At 38.1% G+C, this 19,556-nt stretch overlaps 1 protein-coding gene and 1 long non-coding RNA gene across 3 annotated transcripts in view; one reads left to right on the top strand and one right to left on the bottom strand.

Annotated features, from left to right (window-relative positions):
- Positions 1–19,556, top strand: part of SMC1B (structural maintenance of chromosomes 1B) — a 33,227-nt gene that overhangs the window by 1,838 nt on the left and 11,833 nt on the right. The window contains exons 2-15 of one of the 2 annotated variants that reach the window (XM_085049753.1): positions 181–369; positions 889–1,001; positions 1,704–1,907; positions 2,353–2,591; positions 3,087–3,345; positions 4,335–4,475; positions 6,153–6,235; positions 6,729–6,936; positions 9,541–9,726; positions 12,211–12,390; positions 13,354–13,500; positions 14,094–14,231; positions 14,729–14,845; positions 18,709–18,815. In XM_085049753.1, the coding sequence (XP_084905879.1) occupies positions 181–369; positions 889–1,001; positions 1,704–1,907; positions 2,353–2,591; positions 3,087–3,345; positions 4,335–4,475; positions 6,153–6,235; positions 6,729–6,936; positions 9,541–9,726; positions 12,211–12,390; positions 13,354–13,500; positions 14,094–14,231; positions 14,729–14,845; positions 18,709–18,815 (2,311 nt within the window). The remainder of the gene's footprint in view (positions 1–180; positions 370–888; positions 1,002–1,703; positions 1,908–2,352; positions 2,592–3,086; positions 3,346–4,334; positions 4,476–6,152; positions 6,236–6,728; positions 6,937–9,540; positions 9,727–12,210; positions 12,391–13,353; positions 13,501–14,093; positions 14,232–14,728; positions 14,846–18,708; positions 18,816–19,556) is intronic. The other variant, XM_085049754.1, reaches the window with a different exon arrangement.
- The window catches only part of LOC146442924 (uncharacterized), a 300,193-nt gene continuing 296,571 nt past the window's right edge, over positions 15,935–19,556 (bottom strand). Inside the window, exon 3 of the long non-coding RNA XR_014849506.1 lies at positions 15,935–15,985. This is a non-coding gene — a long non-coding RNA (uncharacterized LOC146442924). The remainder of the gene's footprint in view (positions 15,986–19,556) is intronic.

The raw sequence follows: 19,556 nt of genomic DNA on the forward strand, positions 1-19,556 counted from the left end.
CCTGTGCCAGTATCTCACCACCTTCACAAGGAAGAATTTCTTCCTGAAAGAATAAAAAGTACATAATTAGAAATAGAATTCATAAAGAATTTGGCAATTCTGCAGATTCTTTAATTCTTAATAAAGTGCTTCCATTTGTCATGTCAAAAATGTCTTAATTTTTTTTTTTTACTTTTTAAGGAAAGTCAAACATAATGGATGCTGTTAGCTTTGTGATGTGTGAGAAGACAGCAAATTTGCGAGTTAAAAGTGTTCGAGAACTTATTCATGGAGCACATGTTGGAAAACCTGTTTCTTCTACAGCTAGTGTGAAGATAGTATACTGTGAGGAAGATGGGGAAGAAAAAACATTTTCAAGAATTATCCGTGGTAGGTAGTAGATTCTGCTGCATGTACTATCTGTTGTCTGATCTGTAAATAAATGGAGACCAAAAATACCCAACTTGGAATTTCAGATGCCCAATATTATTTCATAGTTGGGCAGATCAGTATAGTCCTTAAGATAGCATTTTAATAGTGATATAAATGGAACCCCCCCCCCCCATATTGGGGTTAATCAGTTAAAAAATGAATGAAGTTATTATATGTTCTTTGCTCTATAGCTAAAATGTCTCTAGATACTTGTTTGCGATCTGTAGATTGTGTTGGCTCTAGGAAATGGGGTCTGACACCTTGCTGCAGGCATGAGCATGTTAGTTCTTACAGAAAATACTAAAACTAGAGTTTTCAAAGAGAAAAGTTACTAAAGGGAATAAATGAGTAATTGAAATCTGTTATCTTCTTTGAGAAAATTTCTCAGTTAAATTATTCCACTAGTTTAATTCTTTTCCAGTGGATTTTTTGTTGTAGTCATTTTCGGAAGTAATTTTCTTTTCTTTCCTCCTTTAGGTAATTGTACTGAATTTCTTTTCAATGACAAGACTGTCAGCCGATCTGCATACGTATCTGAGCTTGAAAAAGTAGGCATTCTTGTGAAGGCCAGGAATTGCCTTATTTTTCAGGTGAGTATTCAAGGTACATTGGAAAGAAAACAAAAGCTGCCGAGGTTATTTTGTAGAGTACGCTGTTTTGTATAGAAATGAGGGCACCCTTAGCTAACTACAAGGCAACATATTTTTTTCCTGATCTTGGCCAGGAACTACAAGACTACAAAATAGACTTAGTGGGGTTTATATGGACATGCATGCGCTAGTAAGAAAGAAGCTAATCTGGAAGAACTTGGGTGCTTATGTTATTCCCAATATATAAAAAAGTATGGGTCTGTAGAAATGCTTAGTGTATGGAAAAAGGAATTTCATCTTAAAACTCCTGTTAGTAAAGATGCATGAAAATGTGAAGAATTTTTTGTTAAGATTAAGGGATTGGAAATTCTATTCAGCTATTAGTGTCCAAGAATTTAATGACATAGACCTTAAGCTTTTGATGAATACATTTCACAGAATCATCTTCCTTACAGTTTCTGACAAAAATTCCTAAGGAAGAATGGATTTTTCACTTTTAAAGAAACATTTATAGAAACCTGAGTGGCTGGTTGATACTCATTTTGGCACTTAAATCTTGCTTGAGTTTGAATCTAAATGCATCTCTGTCCAACTGTGTTCACCGTAAATGTATACAGAGGTCAATCAGTTCTAAATGCTCTTAAATTCATAAGGCATGATCTACAGTGCTGTATTATTTATTTGTTTCTAATTTGCATTTAGGGAACAGTAGAATCAATTGCAATGAAGAAGCCAAAGGAGAGAACTCAGCTTTTTGAACAAATTAGTAATTCATGGGAATATGCTGAAGACTATGACCGAAAAAAGAAGAAGATTCAGCAAGCAGAACAGGATGCACAGTTTCATTATAACAAGAAAAAAACTGTGGCAGCAGAACGCAGACAAGCAAAGGTGGAAAAAGAGGAGGTAACTCCAATTTACTCTGTTTTTTCATGCTAAGATGCCAGATTTTGCATCTCTTGAGAACTTTAGCAGTGTTTAAAAAACACAACAAACCCACAAACTTATGTTGGTTTTAGTCTTTTTTTTTTTTTTAGTATGGCATACTAGATAATAATTTAGTATTGGTTTAAAAGTTGGAGGAACACATATAAATAAAATCAAAGCATAGGCTTGCCAGTATAATTAATTTAAATATTAAATTAATTCAAATTTAATGTGACTTAAGTATTTGAATATTTTAATACATAAAACTCAAATATTACTTAAACATTTGACTTTTATGATTAGTGTGCCTTATTGGAATTACAGCTATTTGTATGTCATCTTGCATGACTTTGCCCTTGAAATTAAACTGCTAATGATGAAAACTAGGTTTTATAAACTGTGAATGAAATTTTGATGTTGGTAGGCAGAGCATTACCAGATGCTAATCAAGGAACTGGATGAAGAAAGGCTACAGCTGCAGCTTTTTCAGCTTTATCACAATGAAAAAAAAATTGACTTTCTGAAAAACAGTTTGGATGAAAAGAATATGGAGGCTTATATCAAGAAAGAGTCTCTTTCTGCAGCAGAAGATTCATTTAAAGCCAAGAAAAAAATGTTTGGGATACTAAGCAGGGACCATCAGCATATGGAAAAAGAAATGAAGTAGGTTTTGCAATCAAATTCTGTGATAGTTGAATTAAAGCATTATCTGCTCTGGGAGTTGCTTGGCAGGTGTGCATTTCCTGTCAAAAATCTGGGTGATAGTACAGTGCTATGGAAGTCAGTTCCTAGCAGTTCAGTCACTGAAGTAAAATCTAGACATGGTTTTCACCTGCTCTACCATGCCTAGATACATATTTCATTATATAAATACTTTTTTGCTATTAAATTTTAGGAGGTTATGCTTCACTTCTTAAATGACTATTTTAAGTGAATGTAAAAAAAAAAAATCCCCTGTCGGCATATCCACAGTGTAAGCCCCAACCTTACAGTTTAAAATCTATTGTTTGCATTTGGTGGGGTGGGAGGTGGTCTTTTCTGTCGTCCCTCTCTCCCCTTCCCTGTGGCTCTTTTTTGTGGCTTTGTTGTTTTAGTTGTGTTTTGTGGTGGTTGGTTGGAGTTGGTTGTTTTGGGTTTGTTTTTGGTTTTGTTTTTTAGGGCTCTGGAAGCATCACTGATTCAGCAGAGACCCCTCTATATAAAAGCAAAGGAAAACACATCCTACCAAATCAAGAAAGTAGAAATGTCTAAAAAATCTCTAAGGGACAAGGAGAAATCCTGTGATAAGGAAAAGCAGAACATAAAAGAGCTAGAGATAGAATTGAATGATATTGAGAAGGCATGGAGAGCATTTGAAGAGAAAACTGAAGAAGAGAGAATGGAGAGAGCGGCAGAAATTGAGCTGGGAGAAAGTCAGGTGAGCTGGGAGGCCCAAAAGTACTGTTTACTGGAGAAGTCCAAAAATACTCCTGATTACCAGGAAACTTACTGCGCCAGTGACCTGTAATTTCTAGTGATCTTTTTGCCCTCGAGCTCAAACAGAACAAAAATTCTGAGTTTTATTAGTACACGTGGTACATTGTGGGAGGATAGGACAGAAAACATTTGTCAAGATCTCAAGGTGAGTGATTTTTGAGAACTGGGTTTTCATCTTAGGTATCAGTTAGGGAAAACCAGTGAAGACAACAAAAAAGTAAATCTGCTGTGAGTCAGAGTCAGAAACTGGGGTAGCTTACTTGAGAAGGAAAGGGCTACATCCCTTGACCGTAAATTCACCTTGGAGGAAACTCTGTTTGCAACCATATGGCCAGGAATGCTTGTGAAACTACATGATAGCTTTTTTTCCACTGTCTCCTCCTTAAAATAGTTTGTGACCAATTAGTGGAGAATTTGCAGGGTTGTTAATTTAGTTTGTGAACCTTCCTGCTCTGCACTTCAGAGGCATTTGGTCAGTTAGCTATCACTTAGCAGAATTGTTTAAAATATTTACATTTCACCTATTATATGATTTTTTTTTTTTATTTTATTTTAAATAACCTGAGAATGCTGCAAATACAGGTACTGAAACTTGCACTAATTCTGGGCTGTGCAAAAACTTAGTGCTAACGTTCAGATTGAATGGGAAGTACTATAAACTTCCTTGAACAATAAGAGTAATTAGAGAGGCTAAAAAAAAGACTGTAGACAAGAACTATTAAGTGTAAGCTTTGGATTGAATCTTACTCTAAAAAAATACAGCTTGTTATAATGCAATCAGTAGCTAGAAAAGTCTTCTGGAGAATTGGGTAGTTTTTATAATCTTTATTATGATTTAGTAGGCAAGGTTACTTAAGGCTGTAACAATATGAGTCTTCTCACTTTCCAAGGAGTGATTTTTTTTTTTTTTTTTAATTTCTTTTTGTCCAGTTAGAGCGTTACAAAGAGCTAAAGGAAATGGCAAGAAAGAAGGTGGCTATATTAGCCCAGCAGCTAGAAAAGCTTCGTTGGGAGGATAAAGGAGATCAAGAAAGGTTAAAACTTAATCGGAGGAAGAAAAATGAAATTGAGGTACTTGTATCAAACTAGAATAATGTTTTTAGGAGAAAAATGTCTTTTTGCTCCTCCCTCTGGTATAACTGTCAATATAAATATGTTCAATGCTTTGATGTAATCAAATCCTCAACAGAGGAGCTACATTGCAAGTGTTAGTTCAGTTTCCATGTTGCAGCAGGTTTAGCAAAATGGCCTCTAAATTTGTTCAAAAATTGTTTCTGTGGTCCCACACTGAGGATTTGGGTTTGAAAGCTTTGGCTCTGATGTTTTACAGTTACTCAGAACGTTGACTTAACAGTGAAAACCAGTTTCTGGTTTTGTAAGTGTAATCTGTCTGAGATGTCCCAGTGCTGTTGTATGTCTGTATGACACACCCTGCAGAGGTGTATTTTGATCACAGCTACCTTTTTGCCGAGATGTTTTTAAGGTCAGTTGTGTGTACGAACATGTTGTAGTTGGAAAAATCTCAGTGTCCACTCTTCTCTTGCACTTCTGAGGCAGCTGTTTTGTGTGAATACAGTTGTAGTTGTTTTGATTGTGGTATCTTTTGTCACTGCAGATCCAAACATGTAACAAGAAAATACATACATTCTTTAACTATGGCTTGGTTACTGTGCCTGATAGAAGTAAAAAGGGCAGAAGCTCAGCTGATGATCTGTGTTTTGCTGGAAAGCTTGTCCTGTTAGGTGTTTTGGGTTTTCTCGTTTATGTTTGTTGTTTTTCAAACTGTTAGCTTGCAGTTTTGTCACCTATTAAGAATTTATAGAGGCAACATGCACTTCTTCAGCATTTGGTTACAGAGTCAAGCTTGGGGGAGATTCTTTCAGTTCAGAAAGCTTAAAAATGCATCAGATGAGGCTTTACAAATGATTGAGTTCCAAACACCTCATTCTTGTACATATGAACATACTTCTATGAAAAAGCCTATATTTTATTCCATATTTATGAAGATATAAAGTTAACCTTACCATAATAGCTAAGTTAATATTTGTACATCCATCTTTTCTTCATAAAATACTATTTCTTTTTGAATTACTAGTTACCAGGAAAATGTAATTAGTATCTAGAAGTGCAATAAATTCCATTGCCTGTGCTTCTAAAACTGAGCAAGTCCCATTGTGTTGTTGAGAAAGGAGTAAGGAATACTTACGAGTGCATGAAATACAAATATGCAAACATTGAAGCAGATGCATGAAGAGCTTAACTCTCCATCCCTAGAGCTATTTAAAAGGTCATAAGGATTTCAGGAGTTAAATTAAGGCTTAATAAACTGTGTAGGTAGCAGTATCTTTTTCAACTTCATTTGTTTCAGTTAATGTGTTTTTATTAAATTTGACTAATGGAAAAGTCTTGTTTTACCATTGTTGATGTTTTTTTACTACAGTGTTTTGTGTCAGTTTGGAAACTCTTATGTTAATGTCCTTCTTTGGAAAAAGCTACTGATGTAATGCCAAGAAAAGCTCCTCTTTTGTTTTAAGACCTATAATTTTGTGGCTCTTTTTTGAAGTGTTTATTTGTTGGTATGATGATTCTCTGTGTTGAAGAGGCTTTCCCTAAACTGTAGCTGAACATGAAAATCCAGTAATGGCCTTGATACAATAATTTCCCTATATTATTTGTTAGTATATTATTTATTATTACATTCATTTTCCTGTGGTTGGTTTTTAACATGTTCTACTTGTGATTGCATAGGAAACCATAAAACAGACTGTGGATCAGATAGAAGAGCATGAAAAACGCATAGAGAAGTTGGAAGAATATGCAAAAATATGCATGTATGTTTAAAAAATTAAAAGCTAACTGGATTTCTTGGGTATTAACCATTTTCAAAACAACATAGCAGGTTTCTAATTCCTTCTAATTATTTTCTTCAAAATTCTAATAAAAATTAGAATTCTTACTAATTTTGCTTAATATTTCAGTTACTTTAGCTGTCAAAATAACGTAGGAAGTATGATGACTAATCCATGTTTTGTTTGAATTGATTCTATAATTCTAATTTCTTGCAAGTTATCTCACTATGGGTATGGGGCTATTAGTGGACAAATTCTGAGCAAGAAAACATGACAGTTTTGTAGTTGTGCTGCTCCAGAAAGCATTAATATTTACGTTGTGTATTAGCACAGGTTCATTCTTGCCTCCTGCATCTTGTCTTCTGCCTGATATTTCCTCCTTGTGCAGTAAGGTGACCCCAGAATGACTTTCATTTATACTGAAAGTGTATAAATGAAATAGTGAATGGCTTTTTATTTTTGCATCTGTTCAAAGTGGGTCGCTAACAGAAAAAAAACAGCAGGAGGAAGTGCTGGCTGAGGAAATTGAGAATGCAACAGCACGAATGACTGAAGTGAATGAAGACTTGAACAAAATAGTTGGTGAACTGCAGAATGCCAAAATTGATTACCATGAAGGAAGGCGTGAGCAGATGAGAGCAGAGATCCTGGAAAGTCTCAAAAGGCTATATCCGGATTCAGTGGTAATGGAATTTAAATGCTTTATTTTAGAGTTAGGACTTAAAAATTCTGCATTAGACTGAGTAAGCAGCTGGAGTAAATCAGACAGTTTGGAATATCCTTTTAAATTTTGTGCTTGCTTGAGCGTACTTGGTGAGATGGTATTACTGAAAGAATTGTAGCGTTTAATGTCATCATTTTTCACAGGTTTCAAAATCAAAGGAATTGCTGCTTATATCAAATAGTAATTTTGATTTCTTATGTGATTTAGTTATGTTTAATTAACTTATATTTTCCTGATTTGGTTTTGTTTTCTTCTGTCCTCAAACATATTTTTGACTTAGTTATTTTGAACAAATGAATGGGAAGGTTAGCCATGAGACCATTTATTCCAGAATGAATACCGCTTCTGAAAAACCATTTTTATGTTATCAAGTGGTCTGTCTTTGCTTAAAAGTTAGCATATTTTATATATTTTCCTTAAATTACTCCTTAGTAATGCCATTAAAGTTTTTAGGTATTGATTCTGAATTGTCGGCAGACATTAATTAGTTTATGAAGCATCTCTACATCTTTTTAATGACATTAAAAAGATATAGTCCAGCACTGAAATCCATTTCAAATAGGAATTTTTAAAATAATTATAATCAATTAGTTGGCCTCTGAGTCCAACTCAGTATAATCAGTCCTTTTTGATATACATAGTCATTTGAGATGTACAAGCTGGCACTCTTATTTTTAAATTTTTTTTAATGTTTGCTCAACTTTCCACTGTTGCCATAAGAACATAAAAAGTAAAAGGTTTGAAGTTGTTCTTTGCTTCTTGGGCTTTTGTAAAAACCTCCTGGGAATATGGCATGCATCCGATCCTGTTGTTTTCTACAGAGATTAATCTGCTTTTCAGCTGCTCTTCAGAAGTTTTGCAGGCAATTTAGCAAGATGATCCAAAAGAAAAAAGACTTGATTGGTTTATCTCTTTTTGCTTACTCTTCATTTTATATCCCTATTTGAAAAGAACTGGATCAGTTCTGGGGATCTGGTGAAGCCTTACTGGTTTGGGAAGGCTGGTGTTGAGGAATATTCTGTCATTTTCCTCTAGGAACAGCAAATTTAAGAGTACTTCGAGATGGGATGACTTCTGACAAAAACGAGAAGTTAAATTCGTTACATAAACTGTCCTGTTACTAGAAGGCTTAGTGCTACCTGCTTCAGTTACCCTTGTTCCTGCAATAGTTTTCCCAACACCAGCATACCAACACAACAGAGTTGTTTCTGAGCTGCTCCTTAATGCTCAGGTGTACTAATTCCAGATGAGTGAACACTACCTAAATTACAGTTTTAGGATGGAAGGGTTAAGACTCACTTTGTTTTCTGATCTGCTAGCAGAACTGAAGGACATCTTTGTGTAGGTCTTCTGGATTTCATGGCAGACTGCTTCTAAATGTTCAGTTCCTCCATCCATCTTAAAGCTTCTGTTCTGTTAAAACTTGCTTATAATGGTGGGTGAACACTGCAGGTACTGAAATAGCCATGCAGTGATTCTGCTGTATAAGTGATAATGTGCCTTTGCATGGATTTAGCCCATCAACAAGGGAAATTTTGCAGTTGTTTAGTTTTTACAACTTAGGTTTCAAAATGCCATTCTTACATTGGTGGTTTTAATTGTCAGCTTCGCTGGTTTTACAGATTAAGTTAGACACTCAATATTTGTTTTCATGGAAATCTGATACTGCATTTAGACTTAAATGCATGTGTCCAAAAACTAGATCCTAGTAGGCTATGAATTTCCAGTAGATTAAAAACCTCAGCTGAGATAATACTGTGAATGATCTGTCACATACAGCTCTTACCAGCTGTCTTTTCATGTGCCTAAATTTGATAAAACTGTAGCTATGCAAGAACAGATGAGTAGCTACATGTCAAGAAGCCGGAAAATTGTTCTTGCATGAATTCACAGGTAATGATATTCAGAATGTGCATTAGTGGGTTTGATCATTCAGAAAAAGCTCAACTCTGCCTATAATTACAGAGAAGAAATAAAAGATCTTTAGGGAGCATGTACAAAAAAGAAGTGTAATTAATTTTCTCTCTGGAAGTGTTACTTCAGCATATGGCAGAAGAGGCTTGATTATTTGGACTATGCAGTACAAGAAAAGTAGTTTTTATTCTTTTCATGCTACTTCATTTTTGGGTTGAAACTGGAATGGTACCTCTCTTCCTGCCATTTTCTGGTTAACAGGTCTATTTATTTAAGATGTTACTGTAATTTTAAGATCTTACTGAGTGTTAGATACTTTCTTTCTCTTCAAAAATATGCTTAGCTAACTTTGTCACTCTGTCATGCTTCTGGAAGGGTATGATAGAGATTCTTAGTAAAACAGTGTATGTAACAAGATATGTAACTGTAACCTTAGAGAGAAAATTAGATCATGTCAGATTCTGAAGGCATACTTTGCAAGTTGGGTTGATGACTACTATGATTTCTGTTTTTTCTGATGTACAGCCATTGTGAGAGAGTGCAACTGGTAGATACGTAACACTGAAGCAGTAAGAGGAAAATGTAGCTTGTATACTAAAATACTTTTAATATCTAAAATACTAATATTTCTCTATACTTAAATCTTCAGTTTGGAAGATTGCTTGACCTGTGTCATCCTATTCATAAAAAATACCAGCTTGCTGTTACCAAGGTATTCAGCAAATACATGACTGCTATTGTTGTTACCTCTGAAAAAATAGCAAGAGAGTGCATTCGGTTCCTAAAACAAGAACGAGCTGAACCTGAAACTTTTCTTGCTTTGGATTACCTTGATGTAAGTATGTTTTTCTTTCTCCTGTCATCAGCAAGTTAATACACTTGTAAATCTTGATACTGGCTCATTTAAGTTTACCTAAAATAGGCTTAAGTGTTAAGGCATAGGGTTAGGAAGTGAACTTTTTGAGTCTCCTGGTGGCCCACTTTGCCAGCCAGCTGAGGTCCCGCTGGATGGCTGTACAGCCATCTGGTACATCCTTTCAGTTTTGTGTGATCAGCAAATGGCTGCAGGTACATTCTTCCCCATCATCCATTTAATGAATGACAGTGTTAAACAGGATTGATCCCAGCACTCACACAGCTACGCATTGGCCTCTAGGTGGACTTTGTGCCACCAGTCACCACCCTGTGAGCTTGTCTGTTCAGCCAGTTTTCAGTTCACCTCACTGTTCATCCAGACCCTATTTCATCAGCTTCTCCACGAGGATCTTACGGGAGGCAGTGTTGAAAGCTTCTCTGAAGTCTAGGTAGACAATAGCCCTGTTCTCCCCTGGTCTGCCAGGCCAATTATTTCTGTTATGTCAGGCTGTTGTTGATCATGCATGACTGACTTGGTGAATCCATACTCACTACTTCTCCAAGTTTTTGTGTTTATATGCCTGGAACTGGTTTCTAGGTTAAGTTGCTCTGTCACCTTTTTCAGGAGCAACACAAGGTTTACTGTCCTGTAGTTCCTTAGATCTTCTTCCTTGCCCCTTTTTGAACACAGGAGTAATGCTTGTTTTCCCCTAATCCTCAGGTGCCTCTTTCAGTTACCATGATCATTCAAAGGCACATTGAAAGTGGCCTTGTAATGACATCAGTTTCTCCTTCAGCACTACTGGTTGCATCACACCAGGGCCGGTGCATTTACCTGCATCCAGTTTAAGTTTTCCTGACCTGATTTTGTAGCAAAAACATGTCTTCCTTGTTCCAGGCTTACCCCTGGGCTCTGGAACTCGGGATTCCTGGAGGCTAGTCTTGCTTGTAAAGACTGAGGAATTCAGTACCTCAGTCTCTTCTACATGCTGTGTCACCTGCCTCACTCAATAGCAGGTTCACATTTTCTTTAGTGTTGCTTTTGTCGCTGTTTACTTACAGTACCAAAAGTCTGTTTACAGATGCCATTTCTTTGACAAAACTTGTCAGATTTGCTTTCAGCTGGGCTTTGGCTTTTTTAACCACATACCTGCATGCTTGGACAGTGCTTCTGGAGTCCTCTGAGACTGCGTATTCCTGCTTCCACCTTCAGTTTGTTTCCTTTTTGTTTGAGTTTTGCCAGGAGCTCCTTGTTTATCCTCCTGGCATTTTTGCATGACTTGCTCATTGGTATGTTAATACTCAAGACTGGAGTAGCTGATCCTTGAACAATGAACAGGATTCTTGGGCCTGTCTTCATTCTGGGGCCTTATTCCATGAAGAGGCCAAAGTTCAGGGCTGTGAGCTTGCCTTTTGTCCTGCTGCCTCGTCTCAGGGTGCTGAACTTTCCTGTGTCATGCTTGCTGCAGCCAGGGCTGCTTTTGACCTTCCCATCCCCAACCAGCCTCTCCCTTTTGAGTATGAGGTTTAGCACACCTCCTGTTCACACCTTCTGGTGTCTTGGTCATTTGGACAAAGAATTGGTTATCAGTGCCTCTCAGGAATGCCATGGATTGCTTATACTCTTTTTTGTTGTTCTTGTAGCAGATATCCAGGTGGCTCAAGGCCACTCAGTGGACCAGGGCCTGGGAAACATGGTGCTCCTTTAGTCTGTAGGAAGCCTCATCCGTTTGTCCTTCCTGATCAGGCAGCCTGTCGCAGACACCCACTGCAATGTCACCTTTTCCAGGCCCCTCACTCCTTACCTGTGAGCTCTCAAATGGCTCCTCACCTTTCCCCAGGCAAACCTCCATGCATTCCAGCTGTTCTCTCACATTAAAGGCTACTTCACCTCTTCATCCCCACCTGTCCTTCTCAAAAAGCCTGTATCCCTACCTTGCACCACTTCAGCTTTTAGAGCTATTTGACCATGTCTCCTTGACCCCAAGAATCTTAGAATCACAGACTGGTTTGGGTTAGAGTGGATCTTAGAGCTCATCCAGTTGCACCCCTTGCCATGGGCACAGACACCTTCCACTAGACCAGGTTGCACCTCCTACTCCCATCCAGCCTGGCCTTGAACACTTCCAGGGACAGGGCAGCCACAGCTTCCCTGGGCAAGGTTGTAGCCCTGTGGCCACACACAGATCTTTGAACTCTCTTGTCTAGTCTGCAGGCATTAGTGTCCTTTGATTTCATGCACAGGTTATACAATAGTATATTAATGCCATCATAAATAGTAATGCAGTAAGTTAAGCAGATTGAAAGACAGTAGTTTATAGAAAACATGAACTCCTGATCTGTTTCTAGTCTTGCAGCGGCTGAGCTCCCCATTGTGTTGACCTATATGTCCCCAGACTACTCACACTGGGACATGATTTGCTCTGATGACATGTATTCTGAACAGTCCTTGTTTGCTTTGCAGGTTAAACCAATTAACGAGAAGTTAAGGGAGATAAAAGGAGCTAAAATGATGGTGGATGTTGTACAAACACCGTTTGCACCACTGAAGAAAGTGATTCAGTTTGTGAGTGGGAATGCCTTGATATGTGAAACGCTTAAGGAAGCAAAACACATTGCATTTGATGGACCAGTGAGGCTGAAAGTGAGAAGCTGAAGTTTGTTGCATATCTTTTTCATCACGTTTCATGTGTTTGATGCCATTAAATAGTTCTGTAAACATGCTGGAGTATTGATGATAAACACAGAGCTGGTTCTATGCTGTCTACTCCCACAGAAATAAATCACTAGATACTTCACATGGTTCTGTTTTCCTCTGGTAGCAAATCGAAGGGGTTTCCTGGGAAAAGGAGGAGGCAAATGAAAGTTAGTGTCCAAATATTGTTCTTGGTATGGTCCTTGTGATGGGAAGGGGGAGTAGGAGGGAGGGATAATCCTGCTTTTAAAACTGCCTGATTTAAAACCACAAACTTGATCTTTCAAGATTTTCTTCGAAGAAGTCCTTTCAAAATTCTTTAAAATATCTCTTGGTTGTAGATATGGACTATGTTAAGGACTGGAAGCTTCTCTGTCACTTCCTGCAGTTGTTCTTCAAGTCTGTTGCTGCAGACAGTATTTTATGCACTTAATCAAAATTTTAGAAGGTTTATTAAGACAGCTTGAAGGAGAAGCTGAAGTCACTTTTATTTGAAACAAAGTCACAAAAACACGTTCTTTACTAAAATTTACATTTTTGGTGTACAAACAAACTGTTTGCCTTTAATCTGTTACCATGTTGTTTGGTCTGTTCTGTCGAGCTTAAAAGGTGTCTGTTCTACACTTTTGAAGTCCTAGTGTATACACAAGTGGCTATATGCAAGGAAGGAAATGATGCAATTTCACTTTATTTTCTGGTCAATTGTAGTAATAACAAAATGTGATTAGTCCTAAGAAGAAACAGACTTTTTCTTTGGCTTCATTATATCATGTTAACAGGTTTGGAAAAGAAAAATTGGAGCCCAGCTCACATGTTGTTGTTTGCTTAAATATCATATTTTGGGCACTAGTGCATGGGGTATTTTGGCTATTTTTGTTCACATTTGTTTGGATTTAACTTATTTTCTTCCAGACAGTGGCTCTTGATGGAACTTTATTTTTGAAATCTGGAGTGATTTCTGGAGGATCAAGTGATTTAAGATTTAAAGCTAGATGTTGGGATGAGAAAGAAATAAGTAAAATTAAAGAAAGAAGAGATAGCTTGATTAATGAGTTAAAGGTAGGTCTCTTAATAGCACTTAACTGCAAAACTCATAAAGGTGTAAAAGCTGTGTCTAATTTGATTCAGCTCTGGGAAAGTGATTTTTCTAGAAGTATAATTTCAAAGCTTCTAGAAGATGCAGACAGAACATAGTAGCTGTTTGTCCTCTTCTGGTTAATAATGAGCTCTGCATCTGTCCGTAGCCATGGTTCTCAACTCACAGGTGGAAATACAGGACAACACTGTTGGTCCAAGCTCCCTCCAGGAAAAGGTTGTTGTTCAGAGTACCTGAAGACTTGTAGTGAAAAAGACAGTACAATCTGTCAACATGGGAACCAAAACCTGCCAGTGTAAAACAATTTGTCATACCTTTATTGTTTGCCTTTTTTACGAGGGATAGAGTCATGATGTAAGAATCTGTGAGTGGATACTTTCTTGGAAGAGATAAATACATTACAAAATTAATATTGAATGTGACCTGTACTATCAGCCTGTACCTTGAATGAGGCCTATGTCAGTAAGGCTGGCTTTAAAATCTGAAAAAGAAATAATTTTCAAATAGCTCACCTTTTGTTAAAAATGCTTTTTCTCCCACCATAACACTTTCCCAGGACTTAATGAAGATCAAGCGGAAGGAGGCTGACTTGAAGCAATTGCGTGCTCAATGCCAAGGAATTCAGACACGACTTAAATATTCACAGAGTGAATTAGACCTTATTAAAAAGAAACATCTTGCTAATCTCTTCATGGTATAATACGAAGTGTTTATATTTTTGTGTTCAGTAATAGTATTGCTTTAAACTGCAATTACTGATCTTGCATAGCTTTTTTAAATTTAGTTAAAGTTTTAGTTAAAGTTTTACATACAGCAGTTACAACTGAGAAATTAGTAAAATATGAAAAACAAGATTGCAGAGTACTTTACATGAGGTAAAGTAATTTTTCTGTTGTAGTTCTAGAAAACTTGGAATTCTGGTAAGCTTGGCTTATCATTTAGTAACCTTCAGAAGTCTGTAAGTCAAGGTGCATTTTATGTGGTACGTAGTTTGCTTTTCTGCTTATTAAAACTGTAATTGTTACACGCAGATTGGCAATAATAGGGGTTAAGTGGCATTTGAGAAGAAAATATTTGATGTTTTTAATCAGAAGAATACAGTTAACCTGGAACAGAGCTGTCTCTTAATTTCTAGAAAGTTGATTGTCCTGTCAGGAAAAATTACCATATTTTTCCTTCCTTTCTATCTAGGAAAAATCAAAACTGGAAAGTGAACTGGTAAATATTGAGGCTCAGCATGATATGCTGAATGAAGGAGTAGTACAAAGAAAAGAAAAAATAGAAGAACTTCAGAAAAAAATTAATGAGGTAATGCCTTCTGTTAGAGCTGTGAGAGCTCATGCTCTTAGGCTACAGAGACTTACATTTTATTGACTTTTTGACCTGGACAGCTTTTAAATTTGTAAACTACTTTGTTGTCGGGGTTTGACCCTGACTAAATGCCAGGCATCTCGACTCTCTCTTGCTGCAGAAAAAAACCTGCAAAAATACACCAGTCTTGTGAGTTAAATGAGAGAGGACATTGCTAGGAGGACGCACGAAGAAAGAAAGAGGGCAAACAGGCTCCAACTTAAAGTTGCAAAAAGTGATTTAATTACCTAACAGAGTTGGAGGATAAATGTAAGGCAAAAATAAAGTTTTCATACACTATTTTGTTCACACACGCCCCCCCCCCCCCCTTACGAACCCATTTTTATTCACCCCCTTTCATCTTTCTTACCAACAAGCCCGGGTAGGGAGGCAGGGTAATGGGGTATTTTCTCAGTCCACAGAGCAAGTCCATAAATCTATTCATCACCACAGTTCTTCTACTACAGATACTCTTTATCGCTACTTATTTCTCTCTCTCCAGGCAGTTTCTCTGCTCTCACCCCCACCCTCTTAAGAAGCAGTCTCTCTGCTCACCCCCCCTTCCCTCTTTCTAAACCAACAACACAGGCAGGGTAAGGGGTATTTTCTGGTCAGTCCATCAGGGAGAGGGGTTCTCTACTTAGCCATGGGGTCCCTCCCACGAGAGACAGTCCCTGGGAACCTCTTTGGCATGTGTCCGATCTCACGAGCAACATCCTGCCCGAATTTTGCTGCAACGTGAGTCTCTTTGTCCATAAGGTGCTGTGCAGACTCTCCTGAGCTGAGGCCAGGCTGCTTTCATCCCAGCAGCAAGGCCTTTCCCTCCCTTGCAAGGCCTTGTAGCTTTAACTCTTTCGATGAGACTCCAAACTGGATCACAGCTTTCTCCAGGCATCCACCTGCTCCTCTGGCGTGGGCTGTGGGTAGATTTCTGCATCCTGATGGACTCCATGGGCTGCAGGGGGACAACCTGTGCCCCCCCATGGCCTTCACCCTGGCTAGCAGAGAGTTTTCAGCTCTGGCACCTGGAGCACCTCCTCGCTCCCCGTCTCCACTGACCTTGGCGTCTCCATGCTGTTCTCCCTCACATATTTTCACCTCCACTTTCTCCTCCAACTACAAAGAAGTGTGTGCCCACCTTGTTTTGATTTCTTCTTAAATATGTTTTCACAGAGGCGTAACCAGCACCTCTAATTGGCCCAAACTTGGCCGGCAGCATGTCTATCACCTTCAGAGCCATCAGAGATCGGCTCTGCTGGACTTGATGTAAAAACTTACAGAACTTTTCCTCAGGACACACAGGAGCCATCTTTGTGCCACACCCCACTCCTCAGACACCTCCCCAGGCCTACCACAACAGCTTCTGAGGGGTCCAGATTTCTCCTAGATGTTAAAAAATACTATACGGATGTTTTGGGCCAATCAAAACCACCGCATTTGTCAACAAGGCTTGTACTGTTATTCCAGCAATCTCTCCACATCCTCTACCTTTCTTACCAAGGTAGCTGTGAACAGGGGTGGATTTGGATGTTAGTGTATTGTGTGTCACAGCTTTGCAAATCAGTTTCCTTAGAGTCAAAGTTCTGTGACTGTCAAGGGCCAAACACAAATCCAACCAACCAAATCCATCTATGTCTCAAATAGATGAAGCTTTGCGTAATACATAGTTTTCTAGAGCTGATAACAGTCCTCAGCTCTGCAAGAGGGCTCTGTTCTGAACTCTATAGGTGATATGTCTGGGGGATGGCCTGTGTATTAGGAAAGTAGATGAAAAACAGCACAGTGTGAAGGTTCCTTCTTTTGGGAAGTAGCCAGTGTTTGTGCTTCATTTCTCTTTGCTCTGATTACCTGTGAGAATGGCAGAGATGTGCATGATGATTGTCCGCAAATACCTTATTTCACTGTTTAGGGGGTTTTGTTTGTTTCTGTAGAGGTTTTTTTTTTGTGGTTTAGTTTTTTGTTTTTTCTGTGGGTGGGAAGGAGGTTCTTTGGGGCTTTTTGCATGTTGTGGTTTTGGGGTTTGTTTTGGTATTTTGTTGGGTTTTGTTTTTGGTTTTTTTTTTTTCCAAGACTGTTGTATGCCTGTATTCATTTCAAGTCCACTTCATGGAAGATGGAGCTAGCCTGTGATATAACTGAGTATTCTTCTCTCTTTTGAGGAGTAGCTGATGGAGAACTTTGAGATTTCGTTTTGTCTGCACATGTTCAAATTCATTATCGGTTATGGTGCTAAACAGCTTTTGTCATTAAAATCTGCTCCTGTCTGCATCTTGTCAGCAACAGGAAAAGTTCTCTATGATATGTGATACACCACTTAGGTTTCTCTGCTATTTTTTGTGTAGACGCAGTTTCCCTGTCATTTGCTGATCCTCCAGTGCTCCCCAGAACAGTTCATACAGGCAGTGGGCAGATTGAAGAGTAGGGTTGTCATGAGGAGACTGGAGGCATTCAGTGAAGTGATTAGTAAAGCTTAATCTGATGCCTAATTCTTACTGTGTTCTGCTAGAGTGGGCAGTAATGGACCTCTTGGGGGAAAAGGCAGCTTATTTGTACTTCTGTCTTGAAGCTGCCTTTGTTCCTACTCTTGCCAAGCAAAGAAATCTGGTACAAGCTGTGGAGAAGTGGTACTGCAGTTTTATCTGGAAAATTCACAGCCTGGGACTTAGATGCTGGTGTAAATGTAGATTGTTGGAAAAGGAAAGATTCCTCACCACTGTCTGCAGTAATTCAGGCTGTATTGTACATATGCAATTTAGTTCCTGGCTTCTGACCCATTCTCATCAGTCAGTCTGGGATTTTACATGTAAGAAAAAGCCAAAATTGCTGCCTGTTCTCTGTCTTGCCTGGGGTGTAAGCATGAGGGAGTGCAGATGTCTGTCATCTGCAAGCACTGAGAATGTCATTGATGGTTAAACGTGAAAGAATTCCAGGTAGAGGGAGCTTTTCTTGTGCTTGTTCTAAAATAATAAGAAAGTAGAGGCTATCATTTGGAATCAGTCACTGGTTTCCAAAGAGTAGTTTAACTTGGATAGTATAACTTGGTTTGATGTAGTATCTGATACCTGACTAAAAAAGCCTGAACACTAAAACAATATAAGCAATGACAGGTTTTGACCTGTAGAGTTCTCTTAAAATTCTGTACAGTCCATTTGGTTTCCTTTTAAATAGGCTGTTGCCATTTCTTCCTTCAGTCCTGCCATATACACTCTACCTAATATTTGCCTGCCCAAATGTTTCTTTAAAATTTTAGGCTTGGTTGTGGCTGATGCATTTGTTAGTATCTACTGTATAATTAAAAAATGAGATATTCCATCACAGTGTTTTTACTGTGACTTTGCTATAAATAGAACACAGTAATTAATATGTATGGATATCTTGAAAGAAGTCAAATAAAGAACTGAACTACAGCTCCAAGAAATCTGGTGTATCTGGTTAGTGTCCCATCCAGTTTTCTCTCCTTCAGCTGTGTGGAAACAAGAGGCAAAACCAGGGAAGCTGGTTACACAGTGATGACTTTCATCTTCAGAATGACCAGGTGCTGTCAAGAAGACCTTAGTTAGTCTTAGTCTTCTTAGTTAGTCTTCTTCTTAGTCAAGAAGAGTTACATGTGATAGATTACAGGCCCATATGCCTGGTGTCTGGCATTTGGACTCAAAGTGTTACTTCAAAACTGCAAGCACAAATTAACTTCTCAGTAGTTGTTTGCTGTTTCTTAAAGTACCTTAAAAATCCAGTCTGCAGCTTGAAGCAGTTGAATATTTTACATCTGTGAGCTGCAAAACAGTATAATCATTTGTTGTTCCATTTCTCTGTTTTCAAAGGTTGAAGATGATGTTTTCCGGGAATTCTGTGAAGAAATTGGTATAGAAAATATTCGTGTGTATGAACAAGAACATGTGAGGCAACAAGAGGAGATTGATAAGAGAAGGTGGTATTTGTCACTGAAATGTAAATGAGTGGTTGGTATTAGATCAGGCACACTGGTACTTGAGAGAAAAGCCTTCACAGGAAATAGCACAAATTCCTGGGAGACTGTAGAGGTTCTCTTCATCACTGTAAGGATCCGTTAGGCCACTGCTATGGATTAGATAGACAAGGATTAGTTAGATCACTGCTGTGGTTTGGGCTTATTAGACAGCTTGCAATGAACTTGAAAGATAACATTTACTATTTTGATAGTGCTATTATAAAAAAAAATTGTTTTCTAAAACTCACGTTCAAAAATGGCACTATCTGAGATTGAGAATAGCATGAAGGGTCACCTGCGTATGAAAAATCTTAAGGAAAAACGGGTGTAAGATATAGGTGTTTGGTGTAGGAACATAGGGAATACTCAAGAACTTGTATTTCACAGGCAGCCTCAACTGGTGTTTCTCTCACAGACGTGTCACTGGACCACATATTTGTATCTTAGAAGGAGAATGTTGAACTGATGATTGAGGTTCAATGTTACTTTCCATATTGATGTGGCTATATTGTATACTGTGGTTCTTTTACTAATATCACTGTATCTCTGATTTCCTGTATATCCACAGGATGTGGTATAGTAGAATCAATGTATGCAGATTTTTTTGTGTTCACATAGAAGATACAGTAATGGTATCTAAATAGTCAGAGTCCAATCACAGTTACTAACCTGCTTCGTAAGAATTGATTTTAAATCCTGTAC

The sequence above is a fragment of the Lichenostomus cassidix genome, chromosome 1Ab (assembly GCF_008360975.1).
Source record: "Lichenostomus cassidix isolate B80296 chromosome 1Ab, HeHo_3.0, whole genome shotgun sequence".
In the NCBI taxonomy this organism is placed as follows: domain Eukaryota; kingdom Metazoa; phylum Chordata; class Aves; order Passeriformes; family Meliphagidae; genus Lichenostomus; species Lichenostomus cassidix.